The 16960-nt window shown below is 33.4% G+C and overlaps 1 protein-coding gene across 2 annotated transcripts in view; it reads left to right on the top strand.

Moving 5' to 3' along the window:
* The window catches only part of LOC137656104 (carbohydrate sulfotransferase 10-like), an 18693-nt gene extending 2484 nt beyond the window's left edge, over window positions 1–16209 (top strand). Inside the window, exons 2-5 of one of the 2 annotated variants that reach the window (XM_068390278.1) lie at window positions 597–700; window positions 1450–1611; window positions 4789–4897; window positions 15495–16209. In XM_068390278.1, coding sequence (XP_068246379.1) covers window positions 597–700; window positions 1450–1611; window positions 4789–4897; window positions 15495–15833 — 714 coding nt within the window. In that variant the 3' untranslated portion in view covers window positions 15834–16209. The remainder of the gene's footprint in view (window positions 1–596; window positions 701–1449; window positions 1612–4788; window positions 4898–15494) is intronic. The other variant, XM_068390279.1, reaches the window with a different exon arrangement.
* Window positions 16210–16960: the final 751 nt, after the last annotated feature.

The following is a 16960-nucleotide window of genomic DNA, read 5'->3' on the forward strand; positions in this document are numbered from 1 at the left end:
CTCTGGTTACGGTTCATTTTCCCCTTTCCTACACATAAACCAAATAGTCTAGCCTATTCCTTAAAGATTCTCCTCTGTCCTCATACACCTGACACCACTGAGATTGCCAAACAATTCTCCTTCGCTCAAGGGGTTAACTACTGCACTGTAATTGTTCAGTGGCTACTTTCCTCTTGGTAAGGGTAGAGGAGACTTTAACTATGGTAAACAGCTCTTCTAAGAAAAGGACACTCCAAAATCAAACCATTTTTCTCTACTCAGGCTTCCACTGTCTTAGGGTAGAGTTCTCTTGCTAGAGGGTACAATCGGGCACACTTTTCTATCTCATTTCTCTTCCACTTGTTTTTTATTTCTTTTTGAGGTTTTTATAGTTTATTTATTAAAGTTGTTAATGTTCTAAAAGTGTTTTACTATAATTGTTCATTACTTCTAATATAATTTATATCCTTATTTCCTTTCCTCACTCGGCTATTTTTCCCTGCTGGAGCCCTTGGGCTTATAGCATCCTGCATTATCAGCTAGGATTGTTGCCTAACTAATAATAATAATAATAATGATAATAATAATAATAATAAATGTATGACGTCACATTCCAGGGAGGTGCTTCTACATGGAAAACTCACTTTTTGAGTATGCTCGGCCAACGCAATATCAAGGAATCAGTGCATAAAATTTCTGTGAGCAAGAGGATAGTTGGAACGTAAGTCAGTTTCGTGTTATTATGCTGAGGAATAGATTTGGAAACGTCCCTGCCAGGGTTCTAGTCCCGCTCAAGCTCGATAGTTTTTTGTAGTGTCTGCAACCTCGCCATCCTTGTGAGCTAAGGATGCAGGGCTTTGGGGGAGCCTATAGGTCTACCTGCTGAGTCATCAGTGGCCATTACCTTCCCCTCCCTGGTCCTAGCTTGAGTGGAGAGGGCGCTAGGCTGTTTATCATTATGTGTATAATGTTAGTCTCTTGGACATTATGAGCTTTTTCTTTGGATCCTCAAATTTAATCATTGTTCTCTAGTCTTAGGTAGTGCCATAGCCTCTGTACCATGGTCTTCTACTCTCTTGAGTTAGAGTTCTCTTGCTTGAGGGTACACTCGGGCGCGCTATTCTATCTTATTTCTCTTCCTCTTGTTCTGTTAAAGTTTTTATTGTTTATGTAGGAAATATTTATTTTAATGTTGTTACTTTTCTTGAAATATTTTATTTTTCCTTGTTTCCTATCCTTAATGGGTTATTTTCCCTGTTGGAGCCTCTGGGCTTATACCATCCTGCTTGTCCAACTATGGTTGTAGCTTAGCAAGTAATAATAATAATAATAATAATAATAATAATAATAATAATAATAATAATAATAATAATATATTTTCCTGCTCTAGAGGGCTTCTAAGCAGCTCCCAAGAGGAGGATTTTGAAAAAAATAAAAATTTCCTGTTTTTTTTTTCTTTTTTTTTTTCAGACGCCGTATGAAAAAATCTCAACTTTTCAGGAAAATGCACCGAGGAAAGGGAGAAGAAAAGAGTGTCCGGATTATTTCAGTGAGACATCCCTTCTCCCGTCTCGTGTCAGCCTACAGAGACAAGTTTACCAATGGCAGCCGGACATTTGTGAGTAGACACAGGTATGCTCATTGTACAGGCAATTGTTTGGTTTTGGTTCTGTTCTATAGTCCATTTCTTTTATCGAGGCAGATTTGCACCGACTCGCAGCTGTGCCCTTTTAGCTCGGAAAAGTATCCTGATCTCTGATTGGTTAGAATTATCTCGTCCAACCAATCAGCGATCAGGAAACTTTTGCACCGACTCGCAGCGTTGCCCTTTTAGCTCGGAAAAGTTTCCTGATCGCTGATTGGTTAGAATTATCTCGTCCAACCAATCAGCGATCAGGAAACTTTTGCACCGACTCGCAGCGTTGCCCTTTTAGCTCGGAAAAGTTTCCTGATCGCTGATTGGTTAGAATTATCTCGTCCAACCAATCAGCGATCAGGAAACTTTTGCACCGACTCGCAGCGTTGCCCTTTTAGCTCGGAAAAGTTTCCTGATCGCTGATTGGTTAGAATTATCTCGTCCAACCAATCAGCGATCAGGAAACTTTTCAGAGCTAAAAGGGCACCGCTGCGAGTCGGTGCAAATCTGCATCGCTAAAAGAAATGGACCATAACTATAAGGTGCACTGTTAAAAATTTGCCTTAGAAAAAAAAGAAAAACGGTAAAAATCCTGGAATAAATGAAAAAAAAAGAGAAAGGAAAAAATCCTGGAATAAATGAATAAAAAAGAAAATGGTAAAAACCTTGTAATAAATGAAAAAAAGAAAATGGTAAAAATCCTGTAATAAATGAATAAAAAAGAAAAGGGTAAAAATCCTGGAATAGATGAATAAAAAAGAAAATGGTAAAAACCTTGTAATAAATGAAAAAAAGAAAAAGGTAAAAATCCTGGAATAAATAGAAAAAGAGAAAGATAAAAATCCTGGAACAAATGAAAAAAAAAGAAAAGTAAAAATCCTGGAATAAATGAAAAAAAAGAAAAAGGTAAAAATCCTGGAATAAATAAAAAAAAGAGAAAGATAAAAATCCTGAAATAATTGAAAAAAAAGAGAAAATGGTAAAAAATACTGGAATAAATTAACAAAAAAGAAAGGGTAAAAATCCTGGAATAAATGAAAAAAAAGAAAAAGGTAAAAATCCTGAAATAAATGAAAAAAAATAAAAAGGTAAAAATCCTGGATTAAATTAAAAAAAAAGAAAAAAGTAAAAATCCTGGAATAAATGAAAAAAAAGAGAAAGGTTAAAATCCTGGAATAAATAAAAAAAAAGAGAAAGGTAAAAATCCTGGAAGAAATTAATAAAAAAAAAAAAGGTAAAAATCCTGGAATAAATGAAAAAAAGAAAAAGGTAAAAATCTTGGAATAAATGAAAAAAAAAGAGAAAGGTAAAAATCCTGGAATAGATGAATAAAAAAGAAAATGGTAAAAACCTTGTAATAAATGAAAAAAAGAAAATGGTAAAAATCCTGGAACAAATGAAAAAAAAAGAAAGGTAAAAATCCTGGAATAAATGAAAAAAAAAGAAAGGTAAAAATCCTGGAATAAATAAAAAAAAGAGAAAGATAAAAATCCTGAAATAAATGAATAAAAGAGAAAATGGTAAAAATCCTGGAATAAATAAAAAAAGAGAAAGATAAAAATCCTGAAATAAATGAATAAAAGAGAAAATGGTAAAAATCCTGGAATAAATAAAAAAAAGAGAAAGATAAAAATCCTGAAATAAATGAATAAAAGAGAAAATGGTAAAAATCCTGGAATAAATAAAAAAAAGAGAAAGATAAAAATCCTGAAATAAATGAATAAAAGAGAAAATGGTAAAAATCCTGGAATAAATGAAAAAAATAGAAAGGTAAAAATCCTGAAATAAATGAATAAAAAAGAAAAAGATAAAAATCATGGAATAAATGAAAAAAAAATAAAAAGTTAAAAATCCTGGAATAAATGAAAAAAAGAAAAAGGTAAAAATCCTGGAATAAATGAAAAAAAAAAGAAAAAGGAAAAAATCCTGGAATAAATGAAAAAAAGAAAAAGGTAAAAATCAGGGAATAAATGATTAAAAAAGAAAAGTAAAAATCCTGGAATAAATGAAAAAAAAAAAGCTAAGAATCCTGGAATAAACGTTGCCACGATTTTTACCGTTTTAAAAAAGGATATATTGACGTAAATGAGTGATATTAAGGTCACCCACCCGTAAAATGTAATAACAAAGTAAGGTTAAACATTACGGTCGACTGTATTTTAATGAAATACCGTTAACAGTATATTTTTACGGAGAATTTCCGATTAAAATTACGGTTTTTTTTTAAACCGTATACATAGGTATTCCATTAATTTTTTTTTTTTTTTGAGGGAATAGTCATCTATTTTATATTTCATATTTTATATTTTGTATTTTATATTTTGTTGATGCTGGGAAGAATTAAGTTTGACTATACTCAATTTTTTTTAATGAGGCGTATTTGCACTGACTCGCAGCGGTGCCCTTTTAGCTCGGAAAAGTTTCCTACTATCTGATTGGTTAGAATTATCTTGTCCAACTAATCAGCGAGCAGGATACTTTTCCGAACTAAAAGGGCACCCATTCGACTGTGCAAATCTGCCTCACTAAAAAGAATGGACTATAGGTTAGGGTAGACTTCTCTCTTGCTTGAGGATACACTCGGACCCACTATTTTATCTTATTTCTCTTCCTCTTGTTCTTTTTTTCCTTTAAAGTTTGTATAGTTTATATCATAAACGATTTATTTTTATTTTCTATTCATTGTTCTGGTGATATTTTGATATTTCATTACTTCTCTCTTGGTTTATTTATTTCCTTATCTTCTTTCTTCACTGGGCTATTTTTCTCTGTTGGAGCCCTTGGGCTTATAGCATCCTGCTTTGATAACTAGGGTTGTAGCTTAGCTAGTAATAATAATAATGATAATAATAATAATGATGATGATAATAATAATGATAATAATAAAAATAATAATAATAATAATGATAATGATAATAAAATTGATTATATTAATAATAACGATAATAATAATAATTTTAATAAAAAACAACAAATATAATATTAATAATAATAATAATAATAATAATAATAATAAAAATGAATATAATAATAATCATAATAATAATCATAATAATAATAATAATAAAAATGAATATAATAATAATAATAATAATAATAATAATAATAATTCAGTCATTATAACTAACCCAATTTAATATTTCACGTCTTATCTATTTTGTTTTCAACACCAGGGTCAAAATTACTACGACAATCTTGAAATTGATGGATAGACCCGTAAAACACTCCCAGTCTGTGGTCGTCCCTTTCTCCTTATTTCTCAAAGGCATCATTACAGAAAACGTAAGTAGGCCTACTGATGTTCAGCTACAAATCAAACTAGGTATGTGTATCCTAACTTAACCTGATAAGATGAATGGGCCTGCCCTTAACTTCTCTTTCCTTTTTCTTGTTTATGTATTTTGATCAACAAACTAGCCATGTAACCTGACTTAACCTGATAAGAATAATGAGCCTGCCCTTAACTTCTCTTTCCTCTTTCTTGTTTATATTTTTTTGATAACCAAACTAGCCATGTGTAACCTGACTTAACCTGATAAGAATAATGAGCCTGCCCTTAACTTCTCTTTCCTCTTTCTTGTTTATGTTTTTTTTTTATAACCAAACTAGCCATGTGTAACCTGACTTAACCTGATAAGAATAATGAGCCTGCCCTTAACTTCTCTTTCCTCTTTCTTGTTTATGTTTTTTTTTATAACCAAACTAGCCATGTGTAACCTGACTTAACCTGATAAGAATAATGAGCCTGCCCTTAACTTCTCTTTCCTCTTTCTTGTTTATGTTTTTTTTATAACCAAACTAGCCATGTGTAACCTGACTTAACCTGATAAGAATAATGAGCCTGCCCTTAACTTCTCTTTCCTCTTTCTTGTTTATGTTTTTTTTATAACCAAACTAGCCATGTGTAACCTGACTTAACCTGATAAGAATAATGAGCCTGTCCTTAACTTCTCTTTCCTCTTTCTTGTTTATGTTTTTTTTATAACCAAACTAGCCATGTGTAACCTAACTTAACCTGATAAGAATAATGAGCCTGCCCTTAACTTCTCTTTGAACTTTCTTGTTTATGTATTTTGATAACCAAACTAGCCATGTGCAACCTAACTTAACTTGACAGGATTAATGAGCCTGCCCTTAACTACTCTTTCCTTTTTCTTGTTTATGTATTTTGATAACCAAACTAGCCATGTGTAACCTAACTTAACCTGACAAGATTAATGAGCCTAACCTTAACTTCTCTTTCCTTTTTCTTGTTTATGTATTTTGATAACCAAACTAGCCATGTGTAACCTAACTTAACCTGACAAGATTAATGAGCCTGACCTTAACTTCTCTTTCATCTTTCTTGTTTATGTTTTTTGATAACCAAACTAGCCATGTGTGGCCTGACTTGACCTGACAAGATTAATGAACCTGACCTTAACTTCTCTTTCCTTTTTCTTGTTTATGTATTTGATAACCAAACTAACTATGTGTAACCTAAATTAACCTGACAAGATTAATGAGACCGACCTTTACTTCTCTTTCCTTTTTCTTGTTTATGTATTTGATAACCAAACTAGCCATGTGTAACCTAAATTAACCTGACCAGATTAATGAGCTTGACCTTAACTTCTCTTTCCTTTTTCTTGTTTATGTATTTTGTTAACCAAACTAACTATGTGTAACCTTACTTAACCTGACAAGATTAATGAGGCCGACCTTAACTTCTCTTTCCTTTTTCTTGTTTATGTATTTGATAACCAAACTAGCCATGTGTAACCTAAATTAACCTGACAAGATTAATGAGGCCGACTTTAACTTTTCTTTCCTTTCCTTTTTCTTGTTTATGTATTTGATAACCAAACTAGCCATGTGTAACCTAACTTAACCTGATAAGAATAATGAACCTGACCTTAACTTCTCTTTCCTTTTTCTTGTTTATGTATTTGATAACCAAACTAACTATGTGTAACCTAAATTAACCTGACAAGATTAATGAGGCTGACTTTAACTTTTCTTTCCTTTCCTTTTTCTTGTTTATGTATTTGATAACCAAACTAGCCATGTGTAACCTAACTTAACCTGATAAGAATAATGAACCTGACCTTAACTTCTCTTTCCTTTTTCTTGTTTATGTATTTGATAACCAAACTAACTATGTGTAACCTAACTTAACCTGACAAGATTAATGAGGCCGACCTTAACTTCTCTTTCCTTTTTCTTGTTTATGTATTTGATAACCAAACTAACTATGTGTAACCTAAATTAACCTGACAAGATTAATGAGGCCGACCTTAACTTTTCTTTCCTTTTTCTTGTTTATGTATTTGATAACCAAACTAGCCATGTGTAACCTAACTTAACCTGACCAGATTAATGAGCTTGACCTTAACTTCTCTTTCCTTTTTCTTGTTTACGTATTTGATAACCAAACTAACTATGTGTAACCTAACTTAACCTGACAAGATTAATGAGGCCGACCTTAACTTCTCTTTCCTTTTTCTTGTTTATGTATTTGATAACCAAACTAGCCATGTGTAACCTAAATTAACCTGACAAGATTAATGAGGCCGACCTTAACTTCTCTTTCCTTTTTCTTGTTTATGTATTTTGATAACCAAACTAGCCATGTGTAACCTAAATTAACCTGACAAGATTAATGAGCCTGACCTTAACTTCTCTTTCCTTTTTCTTGTTTATGTATTTTGATAACCAAACTAGCCATGTGTAACCTAACTTAACCTGACCAGATTTATGAGCTTGACCTTAACTTCTCTTTCCTTTTTCTTGTTTATGTATTTTGATAACCAAACTAGCCATGTGTAACCTAACTTAACCTGATAAAAATAATGAACCTGACCTTAACTTCTCTTTCCTTTTTCTTGTTTATGTATTTTGATAACCAAACTAACTATGTGTAACCTAACTTAACCTGACAAGATTAATGAGGCTGACCTTAACTTCTCTTTCCTTTTTCTTGTTTATGTATTTGATAACCAAACTAGCCATGTGTAACCTAAATTAACCTGACAAGATTAATGAGGCCAACCTTTACTTCTCTTTCCTTTTTCTTGTTTATGTATTTGATAACCAAACTAGCCATGTGTAACCCAATTTAACCTGACAAGATTAATGAGGCCGACCTTAACTTCTCTTTCCTTTTTCTTGTTTATGTATTTGATAACCAAACTAGCCATGTGTAACCTAAATTAACCTGACAAGATTAATGAGGCCGACCTTAACTTCTCTTTCCTTTTTCTTGTTTATGTATTTGATAACCAAACTAACTATGTGTAACCTAAATTAACCTGACAAGATTAATGAGGCCGACCTTAACTTCTCTTTCCTTTTTCTTGTTTATGTATTTGATAACCAAACTATCCATGTGTAACCTAACTTAACCTGATAAGAATAATGAACCTGACCTTAACTTCTCTTTCCTTTTTCTTGTTTATGTATTTTGATAACCAAACTAACTATGTGTAACCTAACTTAACCTGACAAGATTAATGAGGCCGACCTTAACTTCTCTTTCCTTTTTCTTGTTTATGTATTTGATAACCAAACTAGCCATGTGTAACCTAAATTAACCTGACAAGATTAATGAGACCAACCTTTACTTCTCTTTCCTTTTTCTTGTTTATGTATTTGATAACCAAACTAGCCATGTGTAACCTTACTTAACCTGACAAGATTAATGAGGCCGACCTTAACTTCTCTTTCCTTTTTCTTGTTTATGTATTTGATAACCAAACTAGCCATGTGTAACCTAAATTAACCTGACAAGATTAATGAGGCCAACCTTTACTTCTCTTTCCTTTTTCTTGTTTATGTATTTGATAACCAAACTAGCCATGTGTAACCTAACTTAACCTGATAAGAATAATGAACCTGACCTTAACTTCTCTTTCCTTTTTCTTGTTTATGTATTTGATAACCAAACTAACTATGTGTAACCTAAATTAACCTGACAAGATTAATGAGGCCGACTTTAACTTTTCTTTCCTTTCCTTTTTCTTGTTTATGTATTTGATAACCAAACTAGCCATGTGTAACCTAACGTAACCTGATAAGAATAATGAACCTGACCTTAACTTCTCTTTCCTTTTTCTTGTTTATGTATTTGATAACCAAACTAGCCATGTGTAACCTAACTTAACCTGACCAGATTAATGAGCTTGACCTTAACTTCTCTTTCCTTTTTCTTGTTTATGTATTTGATAACCAAACTAACTATGTGTAACCTAACTTAACCTGACAAGATTAATGAGGCCGACCTTAACTTCTCTTTCCTTTTTCTTGTTTATGTATTTGATAACCAAACTAGCCATGTGTAACCTAAATTAACCTGACAAGATTAATGAGGCCGACCTTAACTTCTCTTTCCTTTTTCTTGTTTATGTATTTTGATAACAAAACTAGCCATGTGTAACCTAACTTAACCTGACCAGATTTATGAGCTTGACCTTAACTTCTCTTTCCTTTTTTTTGTTTATGTATTTTGATAACCAAACTAGCCATGTGTAACCTAACTTAACCTGATAAGAATAATGAACCTGACCTTAACTTCTCTTTCCTTGTTCTTGTTTATGTATTTGATAACCAAACTAACTATGTGTAACCTAATTTAACCTGACAAGATTAATGAGGCCGACCTTAACTTCTCTTTCCTTTTTCATGTTTATGTATTTGATAACCAAACTAGCCATGTGTAACCTAAATTAACCTGACAAGATTAATGAGGCCAACCTTTACTTCTCTTTCCTTTTTCTTGTTTATGTATTTGATAACCAAACTAGCCATGTGTAACCTAATTTAACCTGACAAGATTAATGAGGCCGACCTTAACTTCTCTTTCCTTTTTCTTGTTTATGTATTTGATAACCAAACTAGCCATGTGTAACCTAAATTAACCTGACAAGATTAATGAGGCCAACCTTTACTTCTCTTTCCTTTTTCTTGTTTATGTATTTGATAACCAAACTAGCCATGTGTAACCTAAATTAACCTGACAAGATTAATGAGGCCAACCTTTACTTCTCTTTCCTTTTTCTTGTTTATGTATTTGATAACCAAACTAGCCATGTGTAACCTAACTTGACCTGACAAGATTAATGAGGCCGACCTTAACTTTTTTTTCCTTTTTCTTGTTTATGTATTTGATAACCAAACTAGCCATGTGTAACCTAACTTAACCTGACAAGATTAATGAGCCTGATCTTAACTTCTCTTTCCTTTTTCTTGTTTATGTATTTTGATAACCAAACTAGCCATGTGTAACCTAACTTAACCTGACAAGATTAATGAGGCCGACCTTAATTTTTCTTTCCTTTTTCTTGTTTATGTATTTGATAACCAAACTAGCCATGTGTAACCTAAATTAACTTGACAAGATTAATGAGCCTGACCTTAACTTCTCTTTCCTTTTTCTTGTTTATGTATTTTGATAACCAAACTAGCCATGTGTAACCTAACTTAACCTGACAAGATTAATGAGCCTGACCTTAACTTCTCTTTTCTTTTACTTGTTTATGTATTTTGATAACCAAACTAGCCATGTGTAACCTAACTTAACCTGACAAGATTAATGAGCCTGACCTTAACTTCTCTTTCCTTGTTTTTGTTTATGTATTTTGATAACCAAACTAGCCATGTGTGGCCTAACTTAACCTGACAAGATTAATGAGCCTGACCTTAACTTCTCTTTCCTTTTTCTTGTTTATGTATTTTGATAACCAAACTAGCCATATGTAACCTAACTTAACCTGACAAGATTAATGAGCCTGACCTTAACTTCTCTTTCCTTGTTCTTGTTTATGTATTTTGATAACCAAACTAGCCATGTGTGGCCTAACTTAACCTGACAAGATTAATGAGCCTGACCTTAACTTCTCTTTCCTTGTTCTTGTTTATGTATTTTGATAACCAAACTAGCCATGTGTAACCTAACTTAACCTGACAAGATTAATGAGCCTGACCTTAACTTCTCTTTCCTTTTTCTTGTTTATGTATTTTGATAACCAAACTAGCCATGTGTAACCTAACTTAACCTGACAAGATTAATGAGCCTGACCTTAACTTCTCTTTCCTTTTTCTTGTTTATGTATTTTGATAACCAAACTAGCCATGTGTAACCTAACTTAACCTGACAAGATTAATGAGGCCGACCTTAATTTCTCTTTCCTTTTTCTTGTTTATGTATTTTTATAAACTAACTAGCCATGTGTAACCTAACTTAACCTGACAAGATTAATGAGCCTGATCTTAACTTCTCTTTCCTTTTTCTTGTTTATGTATTTTGATAACCAAACTAGCCATGTGTAACCTAACTTAACCTGACAAGATTAATGAGGCCGACCTTAATTTCTCTTTCCTTTTTCTTGTTTATATATTTTGATAACCAAACTAGCCATATGTGGCCTAACTTAACCTGACAAGATTAATGAGCCTGACCTTAACTTCTCTTTCATCTTTCTTGTTTATGTTTTTTTTGATAAACTAACTAGCCATGTGTAACCTAACTTAACTTGACAAAATTAATGAACCTGACCTTAACTTCTCTTTCCTTGTTCTTGTTTATGTATTTTGATAACCAAACTAGCCATGTGTGGCCTAACTTAACCTGACAAGATTAATGAGCCTGACCTTAACTTCTCTTTCCTTGTTTTTGTTTATGTATTTTGATAACCAAACTAGCCATGTGTGGCCTAAGTTAACCTGACAAGATTAATGAGCCTGACCTTAACTTCTCTTTCCTTGTTCTTGTTTATGTATTTTGATAACCAAACTAGCCATATGTAACCTAACTTAACCTGACAAGATTAATGAGCCTGACCTTAACTTCTCTTTCCTTGTTCTTGTTTATGTATTTTGATAACCAAACTAGCCATGTGTGGCCTAACTTAACCTGACAAGATTAATGAGCCTGACCTTAACTTCTCTTTCCTTGTTCTTGTTTATGTATTTTGATAACCAAACTAGCCATGTGTAACCTAACTTAACCTGACAAGATTAATGAGCCTGACCTTAACTTCTCTTTCCTTTTTCTTGTTTATGTATTTTGATAACCAAACTAGCCATGTGTAACCTAACTTAACCTGACAAGATTAATGAGCCTGACCTTAACTTCTCTTTCCTTGTTCTTGTTTATGTATTTTGATAACCAAACTAGCCATGTGTAACCTAACTTAACCTGACAAGATTAATGAGGCCGACCTTAATTTCTCTTTCCTTTTTCTTGTTTATGTATTTTGATAAACTAACTAGCCATGTGTAACCTAACTTAACCTGACAAGATTAATGAGCCTGATCTTAACTTCTCTTTCCTTTTTCTTGTTTATGTATTTTGATAACCAAACTAGCCATGTGTAACCTAACTTAACCTGACAAGATTAATGAGGCCGACCTTAATTTCTCTTTCCTTTTTCTTGTTTATGTATTTTGATAACCAAACTAGCCATGTGTGGCCTAACTTAACCTGACAAGATTAATGAGCCTGACCTTAACTTCTCTTTCATCTTTCTTGTTTATGTTTTTTTTGATAAACTAACTAGCCATGTGTAACCTAACTTAACTTGACAAAATTAATGAGCCTGACCTTAACTTCTCTTTTCTTTTTCTTGTTTATGTATTTTGATAACCAAACTAGCCATGTGTGGCCTAACTTAACCTGACAAGATTAATGAGCCTGACCTTAACTTCTCTTTCCTTGTTCTTGTTTATGTATTTTGATAACCAAACTAGCCATGTGTAACCTAACTTAACCTGACAAGATTAATGAGCCTGACCTTAACTTCTCTTTCCTTTTTCTTGTTTATGTATTTTGATAACCAAACTAGCCATGTGTAACCTAACTTAACCTGACAAGATTAATGAGCCTGACCTTAACTTCTCTTTCCTTTTTCTTGTTTATGTATTTTGATAACCAAACTAGCCATGTGTAACCTAACTTAACCTGACAAGATTAATGAGCCTGACCTTAACTTCTCTTTCCTTTTTCTTGTTTATGTATTTTGATAACCAAACTAGCCATGTGTAACCTAACTTAACCTGACAAGATTAATGAGCCTGACCTTAACTTCTCTTTCCTTTTTCTTGTTTATGTATTTTGATAACCAAACTAGCCATATGTAACCTAACTTAACCTGACAAGATTAATGAGCCTGACCTTAACTTCTCTTTCCTTGTTCTTGTTTATGTATTTTGATAACCAAACTAGCCATATGTAACCTAACTTAACCTGACAAGATTAATGAGCCTGACCTTAACTTCTCTTTCCTTGTTCTTGTTTATGTATTTTGATAACCAAACTAGCCATGTGTAACCTAACTTAACCTGACAAGATTAATGAGGCCGACCTTAATTTTTCTTTCCTTTTTCTTGTTTATGTATTTGATAACCAAACTAGCCATGTGTAACCTAACTTAACCTGACAAGATTAATGAGCCTGACCTTAACTTCTCTTTCCTTTTTCTTGTTTATGTATTTTAATAACCAAACTAGCCATGTGTAACCTAACTTAACCTGACAAGATTAATGAGCCTGATCTTAACTTCTCTTTCCTTTTTCTTGTTTATGTATTTTGATAACCAAACTAGCCATGTGTAACCTAACTTAAACTGACAAGATTAATGAGGCCGACCTTAATTTCTCTTTCCTTTTTCTTGTTTATGTATTTTGATAACCAAACTAGCCATATGTAACCTAACTTAACCTGACAAGATTAATGAGCCTGACCTTAACTTCTCTTTCCTTGTTCTTGTTTATGTATTTTGATAACCAAACTAGCCATATGTAACCTAACTTAACCTGACAAGATTAATGAGCCTGACCTTAACTTCTCTTTCCTTGTTCTTGTTTATGTATTTTGATAACCAAACTAGCCATGTGTAACCTAACTTAACCTGACAAGATTGATGAGGCCGACCTTAATTTTTCTTTCCTTTTTCTTGTTTAAGTATTTGATAACCAAACTAGCCATGTGTAACCTAACTTAACCTGACAAGATTAATGAGCCTGACCTTAACTTCTCTTTCCTTTTTCTTGTTTATGTATTTTAATAACCAAACTAGCCATGTGTAACCTAACTTAACCTGACAAGATTAATGAGCCTGATCTTAACTTCTCTTTCCTTTTTCTTGTTTATGTATTTTGATAACCAAACTAGCCATGTGTAACCTAACTTAACCTGACAAGATTAATGAGGCCGACCTTAATTTCTCTTTCCTTTTTCTTGTTTATGTATTTTGATAACCAAACTAGCCATGTGTGGCCTAACTTAACCTGACAAGATTAATGAGCCTGACCTTAACTTCTCTTTCATCTTTCTTGTTTATGTTTTTTTTGATAAACTAACTAGCCATGTGTAACCTAACTTAACTTGACAAAATTAATGAGCCTGACCTTAACTTCTCTTTCCTTGTTCTTGTTTATGTATTTTGATAACCAAACTAGCCATGTGTGGCCTAACTTAACCTGACAAGATTAATGAGCCTGACCTTAACTTCTCTTTCATCTTTCTTGTTTATGTTTTTTGATAAACTAACTAGCCATGTGTAACCTAACTTAACTTGACAAAATTAATGAGCCTGACCTTAACTTCTCTTTCCTTGTTCTTGTTTATGTATTTTGATAACCAAACTAGCCATATGTGGCCTAACATAACCTGACAAGATTAATGAGCCTGACCTTAACTTCTCTTTCATCTTTCTTGTTTATGTTTTTTGATAAACTAACTAGCCATGTGTAACCTAACTTAACTTGACAAAATTAATGAGCCTGACCTTAACTTCTCTTTCCTCTTTCTTGTTTATGTTTTTAATAACCAAACTAGCCATGTGTAACCTAACTTAACCTGACAACATAAATGAACCTGACCTTAACTTCTCTTTCATCTCTCTTGTTCATGTTTTTTGATAACCAAACTAGCCATGACAAAATTAATGAGCCTGACCTTAACTTCTCTTTCCTTGTTCTTGTTTATGTATTTTGATAACCAAACTAGCCATATGTGGCCTAACTTAACCTGACAAGATTAATGAGCCTGACCTTAACTTCTCTTTCATCTTTCTTGTTTATGTTTTTTGACAACCAAACTAGCCATGTGTAACCTAACTTAACCTGACAAGATTAATGAGCCTGACCTTAACTTCTCTTTTCTCTTTCTTGTTTATGTTTTTTGACAACCAAACTAGCCATGTGTAACCTAACTTAACCTGACAAGATTAATGAGCCTGACCTTAACTTCTCTTTCCTCTTCCTTGTTTGTTTTTTTTATAACCAAACTAACTATGTGTAACTTAACTTAACCTGACAAGATTAATGAGGCCAACCTTAACTTCTCTTTCCTCTTTCTTTTTTATGTTTTTTGATAACCGAACTAGCCATGTGTAACCTAACTTAACCTGATTACATAAATGAGCCTAACCTTAACTTCTCTTTCCTCTTTCTTGTTTATGTTATTGATAACCAAACTAGCCATGTGAAACCTAACTTAACCTAACTACATAAATGAGCCTGACCTTAACCTCTCTTTCTTCTTTCTTGTTTATGTTATTGATAACCAAACTAGCCATGTGTAACCTAACTTAACCTGAAAACATAAATGAGCCTGACCTTAACTTCTCTTTCATCTTTCTTGTTTATGTATTTGATAACCAAACTAGCCATTTGTAACCTAACTTAACCTGACAAGAATAATGAACCTGCCCTTAACTTCTCTTTCCTCTTTCTTGTTTATGTTTTTCATAACCAAACTAGCCATGTGTAACCTAACTTAACCGGGCAACATAAGTGAGCCTGACCTTAGCTGTTCTTTCCTCCTTGTTTTTATTTTTATATGGGTCAGTAAATGGACAATCATGCAATCATCCATTGCATCATGTGTTTCAACTTCCAGAATCGAGGTGGCGTCTTGAGCATGAACAGGCACTGGCGTCCTTACAGCAGCAACTGCAAACCCTGTCGCTTCCCATATGATTACATTGTGAAGCAGGAAACTTTTGAGGAGGACCTTCGTTACATTGTGCTCAAACTCGGGATTGAAGAGGTCGATGTGACTACTCGGAAAAACTATAAAAGCCTAAGCACGTTTCCCACGTACGAGGCCTATTTTAGAGATATACCTGATGACGTCATAGTTCGATTGTACAATATTTATAAGCAGGATTTTTATCTCTTTGGCTATGACGTTCCTCAGTTTGTGCAGGATGCCTTGGCCAATAAGGGGTCCAGATGAAAGCTCGTGTAGAAAAAAATATGTGTATGTAAGTATGTTTGAAATTTTATATGGAAAAAAATCGTAGACAAATCATACGTAAAAGTTCATACGGTAAAGCTCGTATGGTATAAAGCTAGGTGTATGGAATACAAGCTCTACCCAACTGTGGTCTGCACAGGGGGAATCTGTGACGTCACTCGCTACGTGGCATGTAAACATGGGCCCTCTACATCAACCCATTAAAGCAGGGAGATATACACTATTTACGAAGCAAGATGATAATGACTGAGGATATATTGAATACGTCTACTTTTATAACAACTTCTGTTCAATGAAATGATAACTACCAAGTTTAATATAACTTAAGATATAATGATCTAAATTTAACAAATACATGTCTGAATGAGTTCTGGTAAATTCTTATCCCAGCTGGTATTGATATTCTAAATGGGTAAATCTCCCTCATTCTCTGAATGGCACGGGCTCTTGCACCCTTGCAGCCCGTAGGTGTCTGGTTGATTTTTGTTTGGGCTTGTAGGTAATTTAGGTTATGGGATGATTTGCAACTTTTATTTGAAGATGTTTTGGGATAGGATGTGGGACAAGGATAATCAGCAAATTTGCTTTTCTTATTCTTATAGGCGCCCTAGCTGATAAATATACCTATTTGATTTCATGTATATAATGTAAAGATTAATGATATACCAATCATACAGTCTAAAGGTTTATAGGTTTAGAGGTTGCTTATGAGTGGCAGAGGCAAGGGACAGGGATATTGCCCTAGCAAGCACAACAATGCCGTAGAGACTGATCATATATTATATGACCAGAGCCCAAGCCTCCTCTCCACCCAAGCTAGGACCAGGGAGGGCCAGGCAGTGGCTGCTGATAACTCAACAGATAGACCTTTAGGCTCCCCCAAACCTCCCATCCTTAGCTCACAAGAATTGTAAGGTTGGAGACATTGAAGGAACTAATGAGTCTGAACGGGACTCGAACCCCCGACTGGCAATTACTAGGCAGAGACGTTACCAATCAGGCCACAAAAACCCTACTTTAGTTCAAATAACACAGCTATAGTCTTAGAAACATGTATTCTATAGACCTTGGTATATAGCTATGGTAAGGAGCTCTTATAGGAGAAA

This window comes from Palaemon carinicauda, chromosome 17, assembly GCF_036898095.1.
Source record: "Palaemon carinicauda isolate YSFRI2023 chromosome 17, ASM3689809v2, whole genome shotgun sequence".
NCBI lineage: Eukaryota > Metazoa > Arthropoda > Malacostraca > Decapoda > Palaemonidae > Palaemon > Palaemon carinicauda.